Below are 24,054 nucleotides of genomic sequence, written 5' to 3' on the forward strand. Positions count from 1 at the left end.
ATCAGAGCCACTGCCACCCTAGCTGTGGACACAGCCAGGAACAGCCCAATGTGGTCAGTGCTGTGAAGGGGAGCACATGGCCCCCAGCCTGGGCACCAGGAAAGGCAGCAAGGAGCAGCCAGAGGAGAGGAGGGGAGGCAAGAAATGATCTCTTGGTCAGTGGCCCCCCAGCAGCAGCAGGAAGGGCAAGGGCAGTGCAGCCAGGCCTTAAACACCCTAGTCTCGTGTGCCGGAGCAGGAACGCTCTGTGCAGCCTCCCGACAGGTGCTGTCCAGCTTCCATGCTCCAGACCTTGGCCTAACCCTCTGCTGGTGTCACTCCCCCTTTTGAGATGCCCCCAGCCTAGACCATTGTTTTCCTTAAGTCACCAGGCCCTTGGACACACATAAAATTCTGCCATAGCCCCTCTGACACTCTTCTCTCTTGGCTTCACTAGAGGGTGAAAGGGGCCGCCTCCTCACCCTGCAGTTGGGGAAGAAGAGGGGTCGCCAGGTCACTCCAACAACTTTTTGTAAAGCAATCGCCACGGGGATCTAGTGCAGTTCTAAGAAAGTTTCGGCTGGTCCAAGGAGTGTCCTCCAGCCAAAAATACCCGTTATGTGAGCCACATGTCCTGCAGGAAGGGGCATGCACGGCATCAGCTGGGCTCAGTCACTGGCCGAGAGCAGCCAGGCAACAAAGATTTCAGGGCGAGTGTTCAATACCTATGGGGTCAGCTGGGGCAGCAGGGGCCCTGGGCTTAGCCATTGCAACGGCCTCTGTGGCATGGCTCCCTGAGTGTCCTGACTCACTTTTAGAATTGGGGTAAGGGTACTAGGCACCTGTTATATTGTCCTCACCCATTCGACCTCAGCCAAAACTGAGACAGAAAATGTCCCGGGCTTCCCTGGTGACGCAGTGGTTGAGAGTCCGCCTGCCGATGCAGGGGACATGGGTTCGTGCCCCGGTCCGGGAAGATCCCACATGCCGCGGAGCGGCTGGGCCCGTGAGCCATGGCCGCTGAGCCTGCGCGTCCGGAGCCTGTGCTCCGCAACGGGAGAGGCCACAACAGTGAGAGGCCCGCGTACCACAAAAAAAAAAAAAGAAACCCCGACTCCAGGCCCAGCTCTGCCTTTACTTCCCTGTATCCCTCTCTTCCCTGGGCCTCAGTTTCTCCTCCACACAAGCAGGAGCTCGAGTGCCTTGACTCTGAAGTCCCTCCCAGTCCAGGCTGCCAGGACTCTGCTCCTTTCCTTCTCTCCCTCCTGTTCCTGCTCCTCTCTGGGATGGGAGCGTGCACGCGTGCACGTGTACATGTGCATGTGTGTGTGAGCGTGCAACTGTGTGTGTAGTGGGGTCAGGGAAAGGGAGGGAGGCCTGCAGAAGATGGAGCTGGCAGTAAGGGGAAAAGGCGGGCCAGGACTTTATGTGCCAATGGGGCTCAGAGCTTTCTCATTGGCCAGTGGCGCTTGGGGCTGTTTAATCATTAATGGAAAGGAATGAAACCAGGAGCGCCTCAAAGTCCAGCCTGGTGGTGACTGACTAGTAGATGAGCGTGGAGCTGGCAGCAATGGGGCCTGGAGCTTCGGGAAATGGGGTCAGCACTGCGACAGTTCCGCGCTCAGCACCGGGTCCTGGAGGCAGCCTGCATGCCTACGACATCGCGGTCCTGGTCGTCTACTTTGTCTTTGTCATTGGCGTGGGGATCTGGGTGAGTAGCTCGGAGGTTGGGGGTGGGCAGGGGAGGCAAAGACAGGCTCTCTTCGATGGCTGGTCATGGAGCTGGGGGCAGGGGTGGGCAGAAGAAAGGCGTATCCAGGAAGAACAGGGGCTGATGTGGAAGGACCTTAAGGGATCATCCTCTCCAACCCCTCCCTTTTAGAGATGGGCTACTGAGGCCCAGAGAGGGGTGTGACCTGCCAGAGCTCACACAGCGAGTCCCCATCTCCCGCCCGACTCCCTGTCCCTGTGCATCTTCTCCTTTGGGCCCATGCATCCCTGGCCTCCCCGCATCCCATTCCTGCCCTCTTCCACATGCCAGCATCCCCAGCTATGCGAATGCTTGACTCCTGGACCCACCACACCTTCCACCAGATGGTGCCTTGGCAAGGAGCCGTGCTTTCTAAAGGAGCTGGGCTGCGTGTCTCACGGGAAGGGAGCCAGGCAGATCCCAACATGCTTCTGTTCTCCACTGCTCACCAGAGCCTCAATGCCCTGGACGGGCGCCAGGCTTGGAGGTCGGGGAGCTCTGAGTTCAGATGTCAACTCCAACAGGTAGGGCCGCATGGCCCTGGGACCATACGGAGCCTTAGTTTTCTTATCTGGACAATGAGAGTATAAAGGTCTATGAGATAAAGCGGCCCTGACCATTTAGGGGCATGACACATTTAAGGAGCTGGCACAGCGCCCAGCACACAGCCTGCAGCAATAAATGACCGCCATTATCTCTGCAGCATTCGAGGGAAATGCCAGCGCCTCAGACTCCACTGTGAGGTACAGAGTGATCTGAGCCCCAGGTGGTCACTTATGAGGCTGTGGCAAGGTCAAGAACCATCTCTGGCCTCAGTCTCCCCATCTGTAAAGTGGGATGAACTGTCCCTGCTTCCCAGGGTGTGTGAGGAAGAGTTGGGCAAACAGAGTCTCGCTGGCTCCCGGGAGGTGGACAGCCATGAGAAGCAGAAACTCCCCTGTGACTCTGGACAAGTTGCTTCCCATTAGGGGACCTCCATTTCCTCACCTGTAACGTAAACTATTTCTGTTCATCTGTCCTCCCCAAGGACCAGAGGTGGCACAGGAAAGTCCAAGCAAAGGCTTGACAAGCAGCGAGCCCTGCACACCAGTCATGCCCTAGTGACTAATCTGTCACTTTCTCTTGGGGGAAGAGAAGCTTCTTTCAACTTCCCTCTCCCTTCCCCTCCTTCAGGTATTTCTCTTGTCTGCAGACCCAATCAGATGCCTGGCTTCAGCATCCAATAAGGGCTTTAACTCGCTGCCCTGTACTCACCCCCTGCATCCGAGAGAAAGTTCTTTCATTCCTCACCCCCTTTCAGTCTTCAGAGTAATTCCTCAAATAGGCCACTACTGACCACCTCCCAGTGCAGGAGAGGGTTTGCTCCAGGGTCATGGGTGGACCTCAGTGGTGGTGTGGTCTGACATCAGGCTGAAGCAGGAGACACCCCCCAGAAGAGTCCTGCCTCTGTCTGGGACCCGAGTGCTTTGCAACCTCCCAGTTCCCCGAGTGGGAGTCCGGCTGGGCGGAGGGGACAAGGCAGTCTCCCTGCCACGGTAGCCTGAGGATGAGACCCCAACTCATTTCCTGAAGCAACGTTTGGACAGGGACGGGGGAGCAGGATAGGACACGAGAGTGACAATGGCAATGATCTGTGCACATGGACAGCACCGTACATCCATGAGGGCGATTCACTCACACACACACACCCCATTAGCTCCTTTGTTCTTCACACCAGCCCTGGGTGATGAGCAGGGAGGCCCAGAGAGGGTAGCTGACGCCCCCAAAGCCACGTAGCTGAAAGATGGCGAACGCTTCAGCTGCAGTTCCCACCCCCTGTGTTCCCACAGTGCCTGCTTCGAGGGGCAGGGAATCTGGGGCAGAGGGCAGAGCCTGGGGGAGGCTCGGGAAATCCTCACTCTTGCCATTTCCTTTCCAGTCGTCCATCCGTGCCAGCCGAGGGACCATTGGCGGCTACTTCCTGGCGGGAAGGTCCATAAGCTGGTGGCCAGTGAGTCGACCCTCCTCCCGCCCCTCCCCCCATCTCCCAGCTCCCACCTCACCTACTCCTGCCTGGACCAAGGCTACAGCCCCCAAGGGGGTTCCTGGCTCTGGGCTCCTTCTCTCTGGTCCAGAGGCACCAGGCAACCTGAGAGAACTTGCAAACCCACAGCTGGGACCTGCATGCCCTGGGCGCCTCCTAAGTGTGGGTCCCACGCCGGACACTGGACCTACAGAGCCCACGCAGAGTGTTCCCATCCCAGAGGAGCTCAAGGCTGGGCGGGGCAGACAGACTCATAAACAACCTGATGGCTGCCGAGCTGGAGGGCAGCATGGGGCCTGTGAATGTCTGGGGGAGGCCTCTAACCTCCAGACAGTGGAAGTGGGATTAAGAAAGCTTTTCTTGGGAAAGTGACACATAAATACTGAAGAGCAGTTAAGTGAGGGAAATCCTAGAGGTAAAATCCCACCCCCACAGGACCTGATCTTTTGAATCCCAGTCCTGCCCCTCAGGCCTCCCCACTTGTTCCTTTTGGTCCTCAAAGCTAACTTCCTCTTCCTGAAATAGGACAGAGGGAGGTGAGGCCTGCTTCCAAACTAACAGCGGAGTCCTCAGCCCCAGGGGCCCCTGAAGCTGGCACAAGCCCAGGCACGCATACCTCACACGTGGTATGTGTGTGCACACACGCACCCACACACCACCGGCCCTCTGCACATCCCTGTCTTTGTTCTCGCCACCCTCGCTGCCCACCGCTGGCGACAGACTCACCAAAGAGCAGAGGAACCCAGGAAGCCTGCAGCGTTCTCTGGAAGGTTCAGGTGTCTGGGACAGGGAGAGGTGAGGACAAAAGTAGCATGACAGGGCTTCCCTGGTGGCGCAGTGGTTGAGAGTCCGCCTGCCGATGCAGGGGACACGGGTTCGTGCCCCGGTCCGGGAAGATCCCACATGCTGCGGAGCAGCTGGGCCCGTGAGCCATGGCCGCTGAGCCTGCGCGTCCGAAGCCTGTGCTCTGCAACAGGAGAGGCCACAACAGTGAGAGGCCCACGTACTGCAAAAAAAAAAAAAAAAAAAAAATGGAGCATGACAGAATCCCCAGGGATGCAGGGGGCTGTGGACCTGGCAGCCCACAGGGATGAGGACAGGGTCGCTGGTTCCATCAGACACCTCTCATCAGAAGAATGAAAACCCCTTGGAGGCCTTTCTGATCATCTTGTCCCCCCACCCCACCCCCAAATCACAGCCCTGGAAACGAGTCATTGGGAGGCACAGAATTGGGACAGGTCAGGTCTCCTCTGGTCCATCCAGGAGAACCAGTAGGGGGCCGGCCTGGACGGTCAGTCCTGTGGAGAGCAGAGCTCTGGGGTGTGAGGAAACCCGAGGCCTCCGAGCAGGAGAGGGTGCCCCAGAGATGGTGATGGAGCGGGACGTGGGCCTGTTCACGTGGGAAAGAGGATGTGATGGTGCCCTCGTCAGGGGGACGGGGCTGTGAGCTGAGCCGCCTACACTGAGAGCAGCTTCAGCCCAAGGCCGGGGCAAAACCAGCGGCAGGTAAGGGACTCTCAGTCCCACTGCCCCGCTGGGACGTGTGCGTCTGGTGTCTGTGATGATCGTCCAATAGCTTTGCGCGCTTCCCTACTCAGCCAGTCCTGAGAGGTGCCTCGTTCCCCTCCCTGTGGCCCGAGGGGAGTGTGGTTGGGGGCTGACAGCATCCCCGTCTCAGAGGGGCCCGTGGGGTCCCCTGCCGACCTTGTTGATGGCTCCTTGAGTGATGCACTGGGAGCCCTGGGCAGAGTCCTCGAGAGCAGCCTGGGGAGCCTTTTCTCCCACAGTAGGAGGCCCAGTGCTCTCTGCTGTGACTGAGTGATCCAGCCCAGCCTGCGGCATCCCCAGGACCCCCTAAGAGAGGGAGGGAGTGTGTGTGTGTGCGTGTTGTGTGCACGCGGGGGCGGAGGGGTGGCTGAAAAGTCCGCAGGGACAGCAGCCCGATCGTTATCTCTGTGCCTTTGCACTGTGCCGCCTCGTCTCTGAACGTCCCGGCGCTTTTCCCTTCTTCTCACTTTCTACTGCCCAGCTCCACAATTTTATTAAGGTGACACAGGGTACAAGACAGGCTCTTCCCCTCCAGCTCCCACCTAACAACAACAGATAACACTAATGAAGGCTTACTGAGACCTAGCACCCATCAAGCAGTGATTACAGGAGGCAGATGGCCAGCGTCGCAATCCTCGTTTCGACTCTCACTTACCAGTTCTGGAACTTGAGCGAGTTATTTGCCGGTGCCTCAGTTTCCCCGAGCAGAATGGGGATAATGGCAGAACTTTCCTCATGGGGTTGTCGTGAGGAGTTGGTGAGTTAATATATTTAGAACAGAAGCAGGCACTTGGCCATGCCGTTCAAGTACTGATGGCTGTGACTGTGGACATCGTCTATCTAACTGGCATTGCCTCCTGTTGCCTCAGAGTAGTTAGCTGCCTCCTGGAGAAAAATTAACTGGGGGGGTGGCCTGGGCTGTGCTCAACCCGTGGCTCCTCCCACTGCCTGGCCCTGCCCTGGGGCCTGCCGGAACGGGGTGGCAGAGGGCCTCCCCCATCCCTCTCGTGGGGGACTCCCCTTCTCCCTTCAGCTTCCTTCTCTCTGGAGGCCCTTAGATCCATGGCCCCAGAGCAGAGCTTTATCCTCCCTACATGGATGCTGCTTCCCATGGCTTTTGTTCTTTTCCACTTTGCCTCTCCCTCACTGGGTGGCCTGGAGCCAGTGACTTCATTTCTCCTAACATTAACTCCTTCCTCTGTAAAGTGGAAAGATTAATACGCACCCCTCCAAATATCTGTGGAGATTAAGTGTATTAGTGCCTATAAAATGCCTAGCACATTGCCTGGTATACAGTAAGTGCCTAATAAATAGCAGTTCCATTCCTCTTCTCATTGCTCCCCCACTGCATCTCCTCCCTCTGATCTCACGTTCCCTGAGTTCAGGTTCTGCTCTCTCTCTGCCTCTTTCCCGGATCCTGAAGCCCATAGTCCTGACTACAGATCGATTCAAATGAAAGCTGACCTCTGACCCTTGGCCCCACTTGTGCCTTGCAGATTGGAGCATCTCTGATGTCCAGCAATGTGGGCAGCGGTCTGTTCATCGGCCTGGCTGGGACAGGGGCCGCTGGAGGCCTTGCTGTGGGTGGCTTTGAGTGGAATGTAAGGAAGTTGGCCTGGAGGATTCTCATGGATAAAGGGGGTCTTAACCCACCCCACCCCACCCCATCCCCAGCCTTAGTGCTAAGAGGAACCTCAGAGATGCTTGGGGAAGATGCATGGTGAATCGAGAACCCATTTTACAGATGAGGAAACCAAAGCCTGGAGGACCTCATCAGAGGTCACACAGGACTGAGATCAGGCCTCTGGTCCCTTACCTCCCTGCCCAGGCCTCTCCTCTGCACAGATCACCCCTCCATCTGCATCTAGAACATGGATCCCTTTTTCTCCCCACCCTCCCAGGCAACCTGGCTGCTTCTGGCCCTCGGCTGGATCTTCGTCCCCGTGTACATCGCAGCCGGTGTGGTCACAATGCCGCAGTACCTGAAGAAGCGATTCGGGGGCCAGAGGATCCAGGTGTATATGTCTGTCCTTTCTCTCATCCTCTACATCTTCACCAAGATTTCAGTGAGTACCTGCTCCCGTGTGGTCATCATGTCTCTCTGAAAATGCTTAGGAGAGGGCACAGCTTGTTGCTGGATGGATAGATGGATGGATGGATGAATGCCTGGATGGTTAGAAGAGGAAGGATAATAGAAAGGAAGGATAAATCCACACCCCTGGGCTTCCCTGGTGGCTCAGTGGCTGGGAGTCCACCTGCCGATGCAGGGGACACGGATTCGTGCCCCGGTCCGGGAAGATCCCACATGCCGTGGAGCGGCTGGGCCCGTGAGTCATGGCCGCTGAGCCTGCGCGTCCGGAGCCTGTGCTCCGCAACGGGAGAGGCCACAACAGTGAGAGGCCCACGTACCCCACCCCCCCAAAAAAAAAATCCACACCCCTTCCTCACATGCTCCCCTTCAGCAGTAGGGTAATTAGAGATGAATGTTAAATGTTTGTTGAGTGAATGAGAGTCCCTCTATCCAAAGAAGTCACAATCTAGAATTCGTTCACTCATTTATCTTCCCATTAATTAAGGCTTCATTCAGCAGGGAGCATTAATTGCCTAGAATGTTACCATTAGAAAGGGCCTATTCTTCCTCTGTTGACCTAAACTCAGAAGACAAACCCAGGTCAAACGATTTGCCCAGGTCCACACAGAGCACTAGCTCTGGGGCTGGAACTAACGTTTGGGTTCTGTGGCCCAGCTGAGGCCTCCTGAGGCTTTGTCACGTAGTAGCCCTTGTCATGGGTCACAAAACACTCATGTAAAGGGACCAGCAAGCATGCCCTGAAGGGAACTGAAGCATTCAGGTTTGCCAGGTCCAGGGCTGGAAATTATAGCCTCTTGTTCCATCAATGCTTGTAAATAACCCTAAATCAGCTCAGGCAAAGGCTGCGACCCCAAGTCCTCCAATAAACCCAAACATGTGGGTATCCAGGACCTGTGTCATCTGCACTGGGGCGCCTGCCCGTCAGGTCAGCCGTGGGCCCATCTGGCAGCTGAGTGGGTCAGTGCTCCTTCAGGGAGCCGTCAGGGACCCCCTAGGTTCCCACCTTCTCCCCCAGTGGCCTCTTCCCCCCACCCCCCGACCCCAGCTCCTGTCTCACTTCCTCAGTGTGCCACTTCACCCCTTCCCCGCCAGCACACGACCTTGGCAGTGCTGCCAGATCACGTGGTTCTCAGGCTCAGAGTTGTCCACGGTGCTCCTCAGCTTTACAGTCTCCACGGCTCCTCAGTGTTTGTAGGCCAAGCCCATCCTCCTGAGCACGGCACGTAAGGCTCATCTTCATCACACCATGAGGGCCAACAGCACCTGGTATCGCTGAGCAGGAAGGTGACGTACACTGGTGACCACACAGAGGGCCTTGGGTGACCTGGACTCCTGGGTCGCTGTCTCTGCAGACTGACATCTTCTCTGGAGCCCTCTTCATCCAGATGGCTTTGGGCTGGAACCTTTACCTCTCCACTGTGATCCTGCTGGTGGTGACGGCCGTCTATACCATCACAGGTAGGGCCGAGGGGAGGTCACGTCGGGTGCAGGTGCCAGGAGCAGAGACAGGGACAGGTGGAGAGGGAAGCGCCGGATTACAGGGACACAGAGGTCCAGGGAGGACGGAGTGAAAACTGACCGGGAGGGTGAGAAAGAGAAACTGGAGGGAACAAAGAGAGAGGCAGACAGACATGCAGAGTCAGAGGAAAAGGCGGAAAGACTCAGTGCATCACAGACACTGTGCACGTGGGAAAGAGAAAAGGGGAGACAGGAAGGGCAGAAACAGGAGGAAACAGAGCCATCCCGAGAGAGAGCCAGGGAAGGAGATACAGAGGAAGACCGACAGCAGGGAATAGGGTGGAGGTTGGGGGACTGTGACCCGGGCTAGAGTCACCACGGGCTACTCCAGACAAGAGCCACAAGCATGCCTTCTCCCGTCTCCTGCAGAGCCCCTCACAGAGGCCTGGGCTCCCGGGACACAGGCTCCGGCAGACTTCCTCCTGGCTGAGGTGGCCTGGAAAGATGGGGGAGTTTAAATGGGCATTGGGGTGGGGAGGGAGGCAGGCCTCCCGGTGGAGCTAACAGCACAGGAAAGGAAAAGACTTGGGATATTACCAAACAACAGCCAGAGGCCGTGGGGACAGAAGGAGAGGGACCTGAGGGCCTGTGGCTGTACCAGCCTCCGCCTTCTGGGCGGGCCCATGGAGCACGAGGGGCGGGGAAGGCAGTGGCCAGAGCCCATCCGCTGAGGGCTCCATGTGTTCTCTGGTCTCCCCAGTGCGGCCCAGCACAGGGCGGGCACCCTGAGAGGAACCCCTGCTGGTGCTGATGACCCCTCTCCTTGGGTCCCCAGGGGGCCTCACGGCCGTGATCTACACAGACACTCTGCAGACGGTGATCATGGTGGGGGGAGCCCTGGTCCTCATGTTTCTGGGTAAGGAAGAGTCCTGAATACATCCCACCCTCCCCTGTCAACTCCTCTCTGATCTCTCTCTGGCTGTCACCACCACGGTCTGGTCAGAACTTGGCAGAGCACAGAGCCATGTTCCGGCTCCAGGCCAGGGCACCCAACAGCAGGGTTCTCTCTACTCCACAGCAGGGCTCTTGAGCCTGAGTGCCACTCCACCTCTCATTCCCAAGTCCCATACGAGTTCCGAGCTCAGGGGTCCCACACACGACTGGGATCCAGCGAGCTGGGGCATGCGACAGACCCAGTGGGGCCTCAGGGCTGTTTCACTCGCAGTGGTCTCTCCCTGCAGGCTTTCAAGAGGTGGGCTGGTACCCAGGCCTGGAGCAGAGGTACAGGCAGGCCATCCCTAATGTCACAGTCCCCAACACCACCTGTCACCTCCCCCGGCCCGACGCCTTCCACATGCTCCGGGACCCTGTGAGCGGGGACATCCCTTGGCCAGGCCTCATTTTCGGGCTCACGGTGCTGGCCACGTGGTGCTGGTGCACCGACCAGGTGATGCCCTAACCAAGCTTGGCCCAGCCCACCACAAACTGGGGTGGCTCCTGTGGGCAAACTGGGCATGTGGATGCACAGAGGGCTGGGACTGGTTCGGGAACAGGTATGGGGCACCGTCCCCACGCTGGGGCTCGCAGGAGCCGAGCGGAACCCGAGCAGGCCCGACTGGCGCTCCTGCGCTGCTGTCTTTTCAGGTCATTGTGCAGAGGTCTCTCTCCGCCAAGAGTCTGTCCCACGCCAAGGGGGGCTCCGTGCTGGGGGGCTACCTGAAGATCCTTCCCATGTTCTTTATCGTCATGCCTGGCATGATCAGCCGGGCCCTGTACCCAGGTAAGAGCTAGTCTCCGTCCGGGCAAAGTTGGCCCAGAGCAAGGGCCACACGCTTTCTATTAAGAACACATAGTAAGGGCTTCCCTGGCTGCGCAGTGGTCAAGAATCCGCCTGCCAATGCAGGGGACACGGGTTCGAGCCCTGGTCTGGGAAGACCCCACATGCCACCGAGCAACTAAGCCCGTGCGCCACAATTACTGAGCCCGTGAGCCACAGCTACTGAGCCTGCGTGCCACAACTACTGAAGCCCATGCGCCTAGAGCCCGTGCTCCGCAACAGGAGAAGCCACCACAACGAGAAGCTCACGCACCGCAACGAAGATTAGCCCCTGCTCACCCGCAACTAAAAAGAAAGCCTGCGCGCAGCAACGAAGACCCAACGCAGCCAAAACTAAATAAATAAATAAATTTATATATAAAAAAAGAACACATAGTAAGTTCGTTAGGCTTTGTGGGCCAAACATACAGTATGTGTATCAGTAGAAGAAATTTGTATCTGAATGTCATTTTAACATCCTGCTTTCTCTCTATAAAGGAAAGACCAATTGAGGCATTCATGGTGCCTTGCAAGGATATTTGCCTTTTATTAAGATATAAGGCCTAAAACCCAGAGGGGTCCATCAGGTTTTGCAGGGTAGTATGAGGTTGAGAAGTCTACCAGACACTCCAAAATCCCAGGACCCAACCTCCACCTGCCCTTTGACCCTCTAGACGCTGACTCCCACCACTCACCCGTGAACACTTTCCTATGGGGTCAGAAAGCAGGTACTGGGCCAGCCAGAGAAGGCACGGGATGGTTTAGCTCTGACTGCCATCACTTCTTCTGCAGATGAAGTGGGCTGCGTGGACCCTGACATCTGCCAAAGAATCTGCGGGGCCCGCGTGGGATGCTCCAACATTGCCTACCCCAAGCTGGTCATGGCGCTCATGCCCATGGGTAAGTCCCATCCCCCATACCACGCTGCACACCAGCTTTCCAGCCCAAGAGGGATTGCATTAGGATGGTCGTAGATGGGAAGAGAGAATGAAAACATTCACCTCCGCACCCCCGTTCCTAATACACACACACACACACACACACGCCCTTCACAAGCATCTGTAGGGCACTACTCTGTACCCTGGCTCTGGACATACAGAGATTAAAGGCAGGCCCCTGCTCTCGAGCTCAACGCAGTCTGCAGGTACCCAAGCAGAAGGCACGATACAGTGGGACCAGCGTGGGGACTCGGTGGGGCTGAGGGAGCCCTAAGGAGGCACCTGACCCACTTTGGAGGAATGTGGAGGAAGGTTTCCCAGAGGAGAGGAAATGGAGCTGAGTGCCGGGGAACATCTTAGGCAGACAAAGGCGGAGGGGCGTGGGGAATGTCGTTCCGGGGATGAGGGCCCGTATGTGCAAAGGCCCAGGTATGAGAGAGTGTCAAGTCTGAACTGAAAGTCGCCAGTGTGGGCTCAGATGCAGCAGGAATGAAGACCACCTTCGTGGGGAGGACTTGGTGGCCATGCCCCACTGTGCAGCGTGACCTTCACTCTGAGGGCAGTGGAGGGTCTCTGGGGGTTTCAGGCCAGCGTGCATGATTGGATGTGTGCTTTAGAAGGATCACTCTGCATGGTGCGTTCAGCTTAGGGGGAGGCAGGGAGATAGATCCTGAGGGATTTTCAGTGGTCACGGCAGTAGTGGTGGCTTGGACCAGGTCAGTGTCTTTAGGGATGGGCAGAAAGGGTTTAGATGATATTTGTGAGATAGAATTGGCAGGACTTAATGACTGATTGCGTTTGAGGGACAAGAAAGACAGAGGGATCCAAACAGGGCTTGCAGGTCTTGAGTTTACAGTGATATTGAGACTGGGGACATAGAAAGAAAGGCAGGTTTATGGAGGGAAATTGAGCTATTCCCTCCCTCCAGTGGAACAAGAAATGAATCAAAGAAATAGTGGAGATGGTGGTGGAGGCCCAGTTATGACAGAGCAGCCACAGAGGGACTGGCTGAGGGAGGTGGGGTAGGAGGGAGGCAGAGGAAGGGGTCCAGAATAACTTGGAGGTGTCTTGTTAGAGACCAGAAACATATCATTAACCAAAGGAAGAAGCAGGGGCCCCAGAGGAAGATGTTGGCCTAGATTTGGGACACTTTGAGTCATCCAGGGAGCCATGCAGGAGGTGGTTAAATATTTGGACTGAGGGGAAAGAGGACTGAGGTGGGGCTGGCCAGGGAGTTGTGTTTCTAGATGCTTCCTGATCAGAATCATAGAGACTTGAGATACCAGTGGGCCCCACCCTCCCTTGTTACAGGTTGAAAACAGGCCCAGAAAGGGTCAGAACTAGTCCAAAGATCACACAGCTAGTTCCTTGCAGAACCAGGAAACAAACCCATGGCTTCTGCCTGTGGAAAACAGTATGGAGGTTTCTCAAAAAACTAAAAGTATAACTACCATAAGACCCAGCAATGCCACTCCTTTGAGTATATATATTAAAAAAAAAAACCAAAAACACTAATTCAAAAAGATACACGCACCCCAATGTTTATAGCAGCACTATTTATAATTGCCAAGATATGGAAGTAACCTAAGTGTCCGTCAACAGATGAATGGATAAAGATGGTGTATATATACACAATGGAACATTACTCAGCCATAAAAAGAATGAAATTTTGCTATTTGCAGCAACGTGGACGGACTTGGAGGGCATTATGTTAAATGAAATAAGTCAGACAGAGAAAGACAAATACTATATAATATCACTTATATGTGGACTCTAAAAAACCCAACAAACTAGTGAATATTACAAAAAAAGAAGCAGACTCAGGTATAGGGAAGGAACTAGTGGTTCCTGGAGGGGGAGGACATTGGGGTGGGGGACTGAGAGGCACAAATTATTGGGTGTAAGATAGGCTCAGAGATGTACTGTAGAAAATGGGGAATATGGCCAACGTGTTGTAGTAACTGAAAATGGAAAGTAACTTTTAAAATTTGTATTAAAAATTAAAATAATTAATTAATTAATTAAAATAAAACCTTCAAAAAGTTCCAGGGATTCTGCCTCCCAAGCTGGGGCTTTAGCCTGGTATCATAGCATCATTGAAAAAGGTTCAAAACACTGATAAAAAACACTCAATAATTAATAGTCATCCTCCTCCCTACCAGGGCCCACTAACCAAGTGTCTTCAAGGTTTAAAACCCAGACCGAGATGTCCAGTCGGCAGAGAACCTTAAAGATCAGCTAGTCTCACATCCCTTAATAGTGCAGATGAGGAAACTGAGGCTCAGGGAGGACAGATGACTCAGCCAAGGCCACAGGGGGAGGCAGAGGTAGAGTGTGGCCAGAACCCGGCCTCTAGTGCTATGGGTCTCCAGGATTCCTGGTTGGGCACCTCATTCAACACCGTCCCCAGCCCTGATTCTGCTGGATGCTGGCAGCCTCCATGGTTGCTGGCAGAGCTGGCCTTAACGGGCCAGCTGCCCACAGAGACCTCATCTCTCCCCAGGTCTGCGGGGCCTGATGATCGCAGTGATCATGGCCGCCCTCATGAGCTCACTCACCTCCATCTTCAACAGCAGCAGTACCCTGTTTGCCATTGACGTGTGGCAACACTTCCGCAGACAGGCAACAGAGCAGGAGCTGATGGTCGTGGGCAGGTGCGCTGGCCCATCCTTCCGGAGCACCCCCTTCCTGTAGGCAAAACCCCTCTGCCCTCTCCTCCCTGCCCTGGGTTACCCGAAGGAGATGCAGTTGGGTCTGGGCCCTGCACTGGCAGTCAGAGCCCCTGGTTCCTTGCGCCAACTTTCTACAGGACCTCAGGTGAGTTCCTCCCCAGCTCTGGACCACTCCCCTCCCTCCAGAATAAGGAGAAAAAAAAATCTCTTCCCTGCCTGTTCAATTTTATCTTGGAACTGATCAAGAGGGTAAATGAGAGAAGCTGACAAAGCATTGACTCAATGAAAGAGGAACTGTATAGATGGAAAGAAGTTAGCAAGCAGCTCACCCCCAATGTCTTCCAGACCAGCTCTGGATGTCATCCCCGGATAACAGAAAGACTCCTTCAGTCTCACCCCGAGCACGCATCCTGCATCATACCTTTGTGCTGCTGACACAGGGGCGACTTATATGGTCCTGCCCTGAGAGTGCACACAGTTTAATGAGAAAATCAGAAACATGTAATGCAGTGAGGGGCCCGCATCGATGGAGGTGTTCATAGGAAGGTTGTCTCCAAAGGATGCAGGGCTTTGAACACTCAGCTGAAAATTTTGAACTTTATCTCATAGGTATTCATTTCATGCCTTTCAAAATATAACTTGGTGGCTATTTTTTCTTTTTCTCCCTGGGTTGGGCATTTATAGTTTGCACAAAGTTAAGAGGCCCTTTCTGAAATCTTTGCTTCATAATTTAAGGCTCTGTAACTCAGGTTTCTGGACTAACGTGTTCATTCTCTACTTGAGTTTAGATAACTTGCTCTTTTCCATCTCCCTGCCTTTGCATTCACTGTTCCTTGCATCACAATGCCTTCTGCCCACGGCTGCCATGGATCCCTACGGCCCGCTTATCTGTGCCTCCCAGCCCTATGCACAGGGACTGACCATCAAAGGATCTGAGCGCAGGACAGATTGTACAAAGAGGTGGGGGCTAAGAGGGGAGTGAACGGCAGGTAGCTCCTGCAGTTTAGCTGCTGCTCTAGTGTGGCCTGAGAGAGAGAAAATGGGAGGGAAAGGAGAGAAGAGGACGGGTGTGCAGAATCCTTTTATCTCTTTGCTCACCTGCCAAGTCTTACTGCACCTGATTGCATCAGTCAGTGAGGTTTGGGCACCATCTCCTGGCAATATGCATCATTGCACCCAACACACCCAAGAAAAGTTTTTCAACCAGGGCCCATTTACTCAGGTGGGTGGTGAAGGGGAAATGAATGGATTTCTTTCCGAAAGCAGATGGGCTACACACTTTCAAAGGGATTTTTAAAATTTGGGGTTTTTTGGATTCTGTAATTCTGATATTCTGGGATTTTAAGAGTCTGACTTTCTGGAATCTTTGCATTTGTGATCCTGTCTTCTCTGATTCAGCGACCACGCATTCCCCTCCTTTCTCCCTTCCTGGTTCCCGTACATCACCTTCACCTGCCCCCCTGCCATGCCGCTCTGAGCGCCCTTCACAGTGCCCTTTTCTCTCCTGGCAGAGTGTTTGTGGTGTTCCTCGTCGTCATCAGCATCCTCTGGGTCCCCATCATCCAAAGCTCCAACAGCGGGCAGCTCTTCGACTACATCCAGTCTGTCACCAGCTACCTGGCCCCACCCATCACTGCCCTCTTCCTGCTGGCCATCTTCTGCAAGAGGGTCACAGAGCCTGTGAGTGCAGCAGTGCACCTGTCTCTCCCAGAACACCAGAGGGTCAGGAGAGCTAGTCGGTCCATAACCTGGACTTGCCCCCTCCAGGCTTCCGTCTCCCCAGCCATAGCATCAGGTCTAGATTTCTTCATTCACTCAGCAAACATTAATCAATCCCACTAGGGAGGCTCCAGGGATGCAATGGTTTACAAAGTTCACATAGGTCTGCCATCACTGGGCCAGCGGGAGGAAAGAGGCTTCGATATGCAATAAGAGCAAAGTGTGATAGCGGCCATGAGAGCAAAGAGCAGGAACACATAACCTATGGGACGCCTGGGAGGGGGGGTCACAAAGGGACTTGTGAGCTGAGATCTGAAGGATTAATGGGAGAGGAAAGAGTCTTCCCGACATGAGGGACAGTGTGTGTAAAAGCCCAAGCAGACGGGAAGCTCTCTAACATGGTAGGGCTCTACATGTCGGCAAAATAACAGCAAAGAGGATGATGAAACAAGGTGTGAGCTTACAGGGGTGCCTGCACATGTGCCACTTATGAAACTGCACGGAAATGTAACAGACCCTGGGAGGTACCAGGAGGGTAACCTTGGTCACTCCCCAGGTTAGCCTAGAAAAGACAGGCCCAAATTGCTGGCTGTACCTTGGGGAGGCAAGGAGCATCATGGACGTGATTGTACAGGGGCCACGTGAGAGCCCAGGGTCATCGTAAGGGAGATCATAGAAGCCCCTCCCCCAGTGGAGTAGTTAAGCCAGGCCTCTGCTGGGTCTACTGTTTGCAGAGCTCGAGTCCCCCTGCTGATAACTAGACTGCACGGCAGGACTCGGTTGAATTCTGGAGGTTTCTATTCATTCCAGAATTTTTGAAAATATAAGCCTTCTTATACTTGGGGAACAGGTAGAGGTTAGGGTCCAACAGTGCTACAGAGAAGATATAGGACGTGCCAGAGCTTTTCTTTAAAAATAAAAAAGGAGGAGTTCTAATTCTGCTTTCTGATTTATCATAACAGAAAGCTGGGGAGGAAGATCCTGGCTTTCCCTGCTGATTACAAAAGCAAATTCCATTCTAGTTGAATATTAAGCACCTACCCTAAGTACTTATTAATTTGCTTATCATTGCACGTGAGTGAGGTCGAGTCACTGCTTCAGTCATTGTTCTGCCGCGGAGCCTAGTCTGACTCTGGAACCCGTGCCTTTTCCAATAAACTGCTCTGCCTGCCTTTAGGTTAAGACAAAGCCTCGGCATTCACGGGGAACTTACTCAGGCAGATTGCAAACGCGGTGACAAACCAAACCGTGGCTTTTAGCTTCCTAGGGTTTCCCCGCTGGATCCCACCCCTGGACTGCCCTCTCTCCGCAGGGAGCCTTTTGGGGCCTCATATGTGGCCTGGTGGTGGGGCTTCTGCGCATGACCCTGGAGTTCTCGTACCCAGCCCCAGCCTGTGGGGAGGCAGACCCGAGGCCGGCCGTGCTGAAAGACTTCCACTACCTCTACTTTGCACTCCTCCTCTGTGGGCTCACGGCCATCGTCATCGTCACTGTCAGCCTCTGCACAGCCCCCATCCCCGAGGAAAAGGCAAGTGGAGTGTTCAGAACGAGGCCCGCCCCCAAGTGTTCCCCTACCCACGGTGCCTGGACTTCCACCATCGACTCTTACTCCGCTGAGTTGAGATCACAGATGGCTGGGGACGGTGAGCTCCTTGGGCTGTTAATTCTCAAGTGAAAAGTAATTCATTCAATTGGAAAATGACTCAGCGGGCACCTACTCTGTGCCAGGCACTGTACTGGGCTTACAAAGATGAATGGTCCCTGCCAGCAGCTGCCCGTGGGGAGCAGGGGTGGGGGGGGGGCGGGGAGGAAGACCCCAACACCAGCAGTTACTCTCCCAAGAGAAGGTACAGAAGGCCCAAGCACAAAGGGTGCAGCCGAGGGCAGAGGAGAGGTAGTCACCCCTGGGGGGAGGGGGAGGCTCCCCGACAATGTCACTTGAGTTGGACCTTGAAGAAACAGGTTTATGAGAAAAGAAACAGTCTAGCAGAGTAAGAGCTCGATTTGAGGCCCTCACCGCTCCCACGCTGATGGATTTACCGGTCCTCAGACACTGATGCTCAGTCTTTTGAAAGCTTTTTTCTTTAGAGCAGAAGGGTATGACTTCGCTCAGGCTGCCATAACAAAGTACAACAGGGTGAGTGGCTTAAATGACAGGAATTTATTTCCTCGCAGGTCTGGAGGCCAGGAGTCAAGGGGTTGGTCAGGTTGCTTCCTCTGAGGCCTCTCTCCTTAGCTCATAGATGGTCATCTTCTCTCTGTCTTCACGTGGTCTTTCCCCTGTGCCTGTCTGTGTCCAAATCTCCTCTTCTAAGGGCACCAGTCATATTAGTGTCCTTAGGGCCCACTCATCAGACCTCATTTAACCTTAATCACCTCTTTAAAGACCCTCTCCCCAAATACAGTTGCACTCTGAAGTGGGGGGTGGGTAGGATTTCAACATATGAAATTGGGGGGAACAGTATTCAGCCCGTAAGAGAGCCCATGCCAGAAGTTGGTCCTTGGAACACTGGGTGGAAATAATCAATAACACTCCTTACCTTTAGAGTTCACAAAATGACCTATACCCTTAGTGTCACGAATTCCTACAAACAAGCAGTGTATTCACAGGTGAACCAAGAGACTGACTTCCCCAGGGGCTCACCCCTGAAATGGTCTCCCCCCACCGCTTGATCCTTCAGCGTCCCCATTGTCTGCTGTCTCATTCCCACACTGAAGTCCTTCCCAGTTAAAAATCCCCTCCCTGGCTCCCGTTCTCCTCCAGGTACAATTGTCTCCCTCTCTGACCCTCAGCAGCAAACTTTGTGAAGAGTGGTGTCCATCGCCAGCCTCCACTTCCCCCTCATCTACTCCTCGACCCGCTGAGTCGGCCTGGTGTCCCAGTGCCCTCCGGCATTGCTCACACCAACATTCCCAACAACCTTGTTACTGGTCGCTTCTCCATCTTCATCTCAAGCGAACTCTGAAGAGAACCAGACACTACTGCCCACATCCTGCCTCTTGGAGACCTCTCTTCTGCTCACTGTATATTTTTCTGCCCTTCTGGCTGCTCCTCTGTCATCTTCATGGGATTTTCTTCCTGCCCCTTAAATATCATTGTTCCGTAGGGATCTGTGGACGTCTCCGCTGTGAGGCCCTCCGGGCTCTTCAAGCTCCTGCTGTGTGTGTGTGTGTGTGTGTGTGTGTGTGAGAGAGAGAATGACCACACCCCCGCCCCCAGGCTTTCTCTCTCTCTCTCTCTCACTCCCGCCATCACCAAGCCCAGTCGTCCTTCTGCCGGCTCGAGCTCCATGAGGGGCCCCGCTACCCATCTGAAGGTCCAGGGCAGCCCTGAGAGCCACGGCGGCTGCTTCCAGTCAGTCACCACGGCCTGCAGATCTCACTCCTCAACCTTGGGGCTGCCCCCCACCCCGTGACCTCAAATGCTCATTTTTTCTGGTTCCACTTTTGCAACTGTCTCCAGGCTGGATCTCATCAGTTCACTCCGAGAGATCTTCCTAAAGCCCAGAACTGAGCCTCTTCCCTCTGCTTCCCGCGTGCGGTGACTCTCCACGGCCTACTAGCTTCACGTAGTCTCAGCTTCTCAGCCTGACCTCGGGAGCTGCTGCTGTGGGCCACCTGCCTCCCTGTGTCCGGCCTTGCTTCTCCCTGCCCGTGAGCTGCGGGTGGTCAGGGGCCCAGCTTGACCCGCGGTGTTTTCGGCCCCCGGCACGAGCCCTGTATGGAACAGGTGCAGGGAAATCAGATTTTCCAAGGGCGGGGCAGTCGGGCCTCAGAGGCAGGCCTCGTCCTCCAGCCCTGTGCTCCTTCCTTGTTCTCCTCGCTGCTCTGCCGGCCTCCCAGGAAGGGGTGTCCTCTCTTTCTACAGCCCGACTTCCTTCCAAAGGTCCCTGAGCCGAGGCTGTTTGCTCTCCTCCAGCTCGCTCGCCTGACGTGGTGGACACGGCACCGTCCTCACTCTGAGCTGAAGAGGGAGGCGCGGGAGAGCACAGCAGGGACAGCGGACGTGCCATCTGGGGAGGGTCCTACAGGGGCCGGAGGGACAGAGAACCCCAGGCACGGCCAGGAACAGCCTGCAGGTAGGCTGAGGGCACATGGGGGGAGCAGTGGGGGTGGACACCAGGTCATGGGTCCCAAAGACCCCATCTGGGGGGTCACTGGGGATGGGGTCTCTAAGGGAGTCCCCCAAATATCACCCCTCCTCCCTTCCCAGATGGCTATTAAACGAGTAAGGCAGGTGAGAGCTGGTTTGGTTTATATCACTGTGAAGCGCGCTTCCTCACGCTGAGGCGCTCGGTCCTCAGGCGGGGCACGCACTCCGAACTGGGTTGAACTGTGTTCGTTATCCTCGCCCCTTAACACCCCTCTCCCTGCAACACGGGAATGCTTCCGCTAGATGACGGTGTGGGGGTTCAGCCTGGCGCCCCAGCTTACCGCGGCTTGCACCCGGGCTAAGCTGACTGCTTCCCCTGCCTCTGCCCCCTTCCGCGCGCCTCATTCCTTTCTTGGGTTTCTCACCATCTCTGTCCCGGCCCTGCTCTCGCATCATCTCCTTTCTCCAAGCTCGCCCTGCCGCCCCCCTGCCTTCCTTCCCTCTGACTTCTGTCCCTCAGCCCCACGCAGGTCCCGGGGACAGCTGCTCTGGGGCTGGCTCTGCGGGCTGTCGTGGGCCCCGGAGCAAGCGCTGAGCCCCGCAGAGAAGGCCGCGCTGGAGCAGAAACTGACCAGCATCGAGGAGGAGCCGCTCTGGAGAAGCGTCTGCAACATCAACGCCGTCCTCCTGCTGGCCGTCAACATCTTCCTCTGGGGCTATTTTGCGTGACTCTGCAGGCCTGGTATCACCCAAGGCAGGTTAAACACAGCCAGGCCTGGCCGGCCGGAGACAGGCTCCCTTCCCACCTCGCTGTCCACACTGAGCCCTCAGAGGCTGAGACTGCAGGAACCCCTAAAGAGCACCCTGTCCAGCCAGTACACTGAAGGGTGGAGCCAGGAGGCCCAGAGAGGGCGCTGGGTCTGCTCAGGCCACACAGCAGGACTCGCACTGGGTCGCCTGACTCCAACTCTTCTCCACTACAGTACCTTTCACTCCTACCTCAAAAACACTATTTCTGCCCTCTGGTGAGTCTGTCCAGGAGCTTTTACTCTACATGTGTCATGAGGTCAAAAAAGTGGAAGATACAAGAAAAAGAGTGGCAAGAAAGTTGCAAAAATCCTCATGCATCTTTGCTCACCCATTTCCCTTCCTTGTCCCCTTTCTCCCTCCTTTACTCTCTGGCTCCCAATCCCCGGTCACCTATTTCCAGCGAGAATCTCCCCAGGAAGGCCTTATACTTTCACTGGCGGCTCCGCACTGGTGGCTGTCAGACCCGAAGGAGCGAGGGACCAGGGACCAGGGTGGAGGGTAAACATGGTGGCAGATGGCATTTGGGCAGGGAGCTCTCCTTGACACCACTCAAATCTGCCTCTTCTTACCCTCACATCCAAACATGCATCAAGTCTCCAGCCTCGAGGAACTTAGAGGCCAGCTGGAAAGACATGACGTGTTGGAGACAAGAGGAGTCAAGACGGGCTGCTGGGTGCTATGAGCAAGCCCTGCAGAGGGGCAGCACGGACAGCCTAGGAGGCCCCACAGCTGCGCCTGTGCCCCCTCCCTCTGCCTGCCAGGCATCTGGCTACTCTGGAAAGCACCATGACCTTGCCTGGGTGTCCCTCCTCCAGGAAGCTGCCCGATACCCACAACTGGATCAAAGTCCCATTCCTGCTCGCACAGCCTCTGGACCTGCTTCTGCGGCAGCACCGATCACTGCGTTGTGAGGTTTGCCTCCTGGACCAGACTGAGCACTCCAAGGGGTAGGAACCAAGGACCGCATCCCAAGTGACTTTGTACCCAGAAAGTAACAGGTGTTGCCTTGGTAACAGTAAACGTTGAATTGGTAATTCTCCAAAGTCCTAGTAGGCTTTGCACTACAGCTGGCTGGGTGGTGAGCTTGGAAACCAGTGGTGGGGAGGAATCTCCTTCAGTCGGAGTTTACACGCTGAGTCTCAGATGTCTAGAACAAAACCACAGCTTCGTCCCATTGCCAAAGTCATCCGTGAGATTGTCTCTTCCTTTTTCTATCTTCCTGTCTAGGCTGTCCCTGCTCTCATGGGACCCTCTTTAATGCTGCCTCGGATCATCATTTTATGCTAATCACTCATCATAATTGAATACAAATAAAATTCTTGTTTTGAGGGTTTAAATACATCTGAGTCTGTGAATACCGTCTATTGCTGCTGTCCCCTCCACATTTCTCCACTGACCTTTTCTTGTTCTGTGTCACCCCACATGGCTGTGCAGTCCTCACTGTTTCCCAGTGATCCTTAATGCGAACGCAGCTATTTCCCCCAAACCATCTACATAAGGCTTTTTTTTTTTTTTTGCGGTACGTGGGCCTCTCACTGTTGTGGCCTCTCCCGTTGCGGAGCACAGGCTCTGGACGCGCAGGCTCAGCGGCCATGGCTTACGGGCCTAGCCGCTCCGCGGCATGTGGGATCTTCCCGGACCGGGACACGAACCCGCGTCCCCTGCATCGGCAGGCGGACTCTCAACCACTGAGCCACCAGGGAAACCCTACATAAGGCATTTGTGTGCAACTGATTATTCTGAAGGTCTGGGGAGGGGAAGAATTGTAAACCACAGAAGCACAAGTTAAGATGAAATATTGAACACCCCTATTTCCCAGAGCTCCTCAGCAGCTGCTCTGAGAACTTCCCACGGGTCTCACAGCGTCCAGCCTCCCGCTCCTCGCGTGGTCCCCAGCCCCCTCTCCCTGCAGCTGCTCTCACTGAGTCCCTCTGCTCCTTTCTCTGTCCGGTGCCTCCCCCTCAGTTCCCCCTCCCTTTGTTATGCTGAGTCTCTGGGCTCCAGACCTATCTGCTTCAACCCAAGGATTCAAGAGCACACTGTTAAACACAGGAGGACTTCAGGAAGGGTGGCCACTCTCCTTCCCTACCCTCTTTGCCTGGTTAATTCCTACTCATTCCTCACATCTCAGCATAAATGTCACGTCTCTGCAAAGGGAAGCTATGTCATCCCAGTTACGACCTTACCTTGGCCACCTGCATCCCAGAGTGGATAAGTCTCCAGCACCCAACATATGGTCTCATGGTCCCCTGACTTTACCTTCAAAGAGTGACATATTTGTATAATTATTAGATTAACATTTATCTCATCCCCTAGACTGTAAAGTCCCCATCACCTAGAAAGGTGCCTGGCCCATGTCGGGTGCTAAAAAATGTGTTGTGAATAAGTGAAAGAACGGATTAATGAATGAGTGAAAGCATCCTTAGCAGAGGAAATCAAATATTCAAAACAGAGGTGGGGAGAATCATGACATAAGTAGGAAACAGCAAGTTGTTTAAAATGTCTGGATTGGAGGGAGGACTGGGCAGGGCCACTGCTAGTCCGCATGGCTTCTCTGTGAAGGCGAGCAGAAGGCACCACCCTTCCTTTTTGTATCTGTGACTCCTCACCAGGGCTCACGGTGGTAGCCAGGGCTCAGGCTGCAGTTCTGCCGCCGCTTGGCCCTTGGCCAGGTGCAGTAGCAGTAGCCCTGCCATGTTGGGGAGTGGCTGGGGAGGTGAGTGGGGATTAGTCCGGCGAGCAAGGTCCCTGCTAAACTTGGGACTTCATCATCTCTTCCCTGGATTATTGCACCAGTCAAAACACTGTTATCTCTGTTCTCAATCTCTCCTCCTCCAATTCACCCTATGCACGGCGGTGAGAGTGATCTTTGTAAAACGCAGATCTTGTGTCACCTACCTGTTTAAGATTCTCTGTAGACAATGTTTCCTAGCCTGGCCTGAGGCCCTACCAAAACTGCCAGAAGTACCCCCAGGGTTCAGTCCTTGGTCCCCCTTCTCTATTCCAGTGAAAGAGAGCTTATTCTGTGCAGTAGTTAAGAGCAGGGACCTGGAAGCCTGACCCTCTGGAATCAAATCCCAGCTATGCCACTTGCTAACTACATGACACTGGGAAAGTTGCTAATCTCCGTCCTAGTTTCCGTTCTACAAAATGGAG

The 24,054-nt window shown here is 54.9% G+C and overlaps 1 protein-coding gene across 2 annotated transcripts; it reads left to right on the forward strand.

Annotated features, from left to right (window-relative positions):
* The first annotated feature begins 1,528 nt into the window (after positions 1-1,528).
* Positions 1,529-22,239, forward strand: SLC5A9 (solute carrier family 5 member 9). Of its 2 annotated transcripts, XM_032614032.1 has the most exons (14): positions 1,529-1,690; positions 3,648-3,719; positions 6,797-6,901; positions 7,202-7,366; positions 8,745-8,850; positions 9,686-9,766; positions 10,092-10,297; positions 10,495-10,630; positions 11,459-11,566; positions 14,108-14,258; positions 15,788-15,956; positions 17,308-17,523; positions 19,915-20,074; positions 20,609-22,239. In XM_032614032.1, exons 1-14 carry the CDS (start codon positions 1,529-1,531, stop codon positions 20,815-20,817), a joined length of 2,046 nt encoding a protein of 681 aa, XP_032469923.1. In that variant the 3' UTR covers positions 20,818-22,239. The 2 variants fall into 2 exon arrangements, with proteins under 2 accessions (XP_032469923.1, XP_032469933.1); XM_032614042.1 differs by lacking the exon at positions 6,797-6,901 and having other exon boundaries at positions 1,540-1,690.
* Positions 22,240-24,054: the final 1,815 nt, after the last annotated feature.

Source organism: Phocoena sinus, chromosome 1 (genome assembly GCF_008692025.1).
Source record: "Phocoena sinus isolate mPhoSin1 chromosome 1, mPhoSin1.pri, whole genome shotgun sequence".
Classification (NCBI taxonomy): domain Eukaryota; kingdom Metazoa; phylum Chordata; class Mammalia; order Artiodactyla; family Phocoenidae; genus Phocoena; species Phocoena sinus.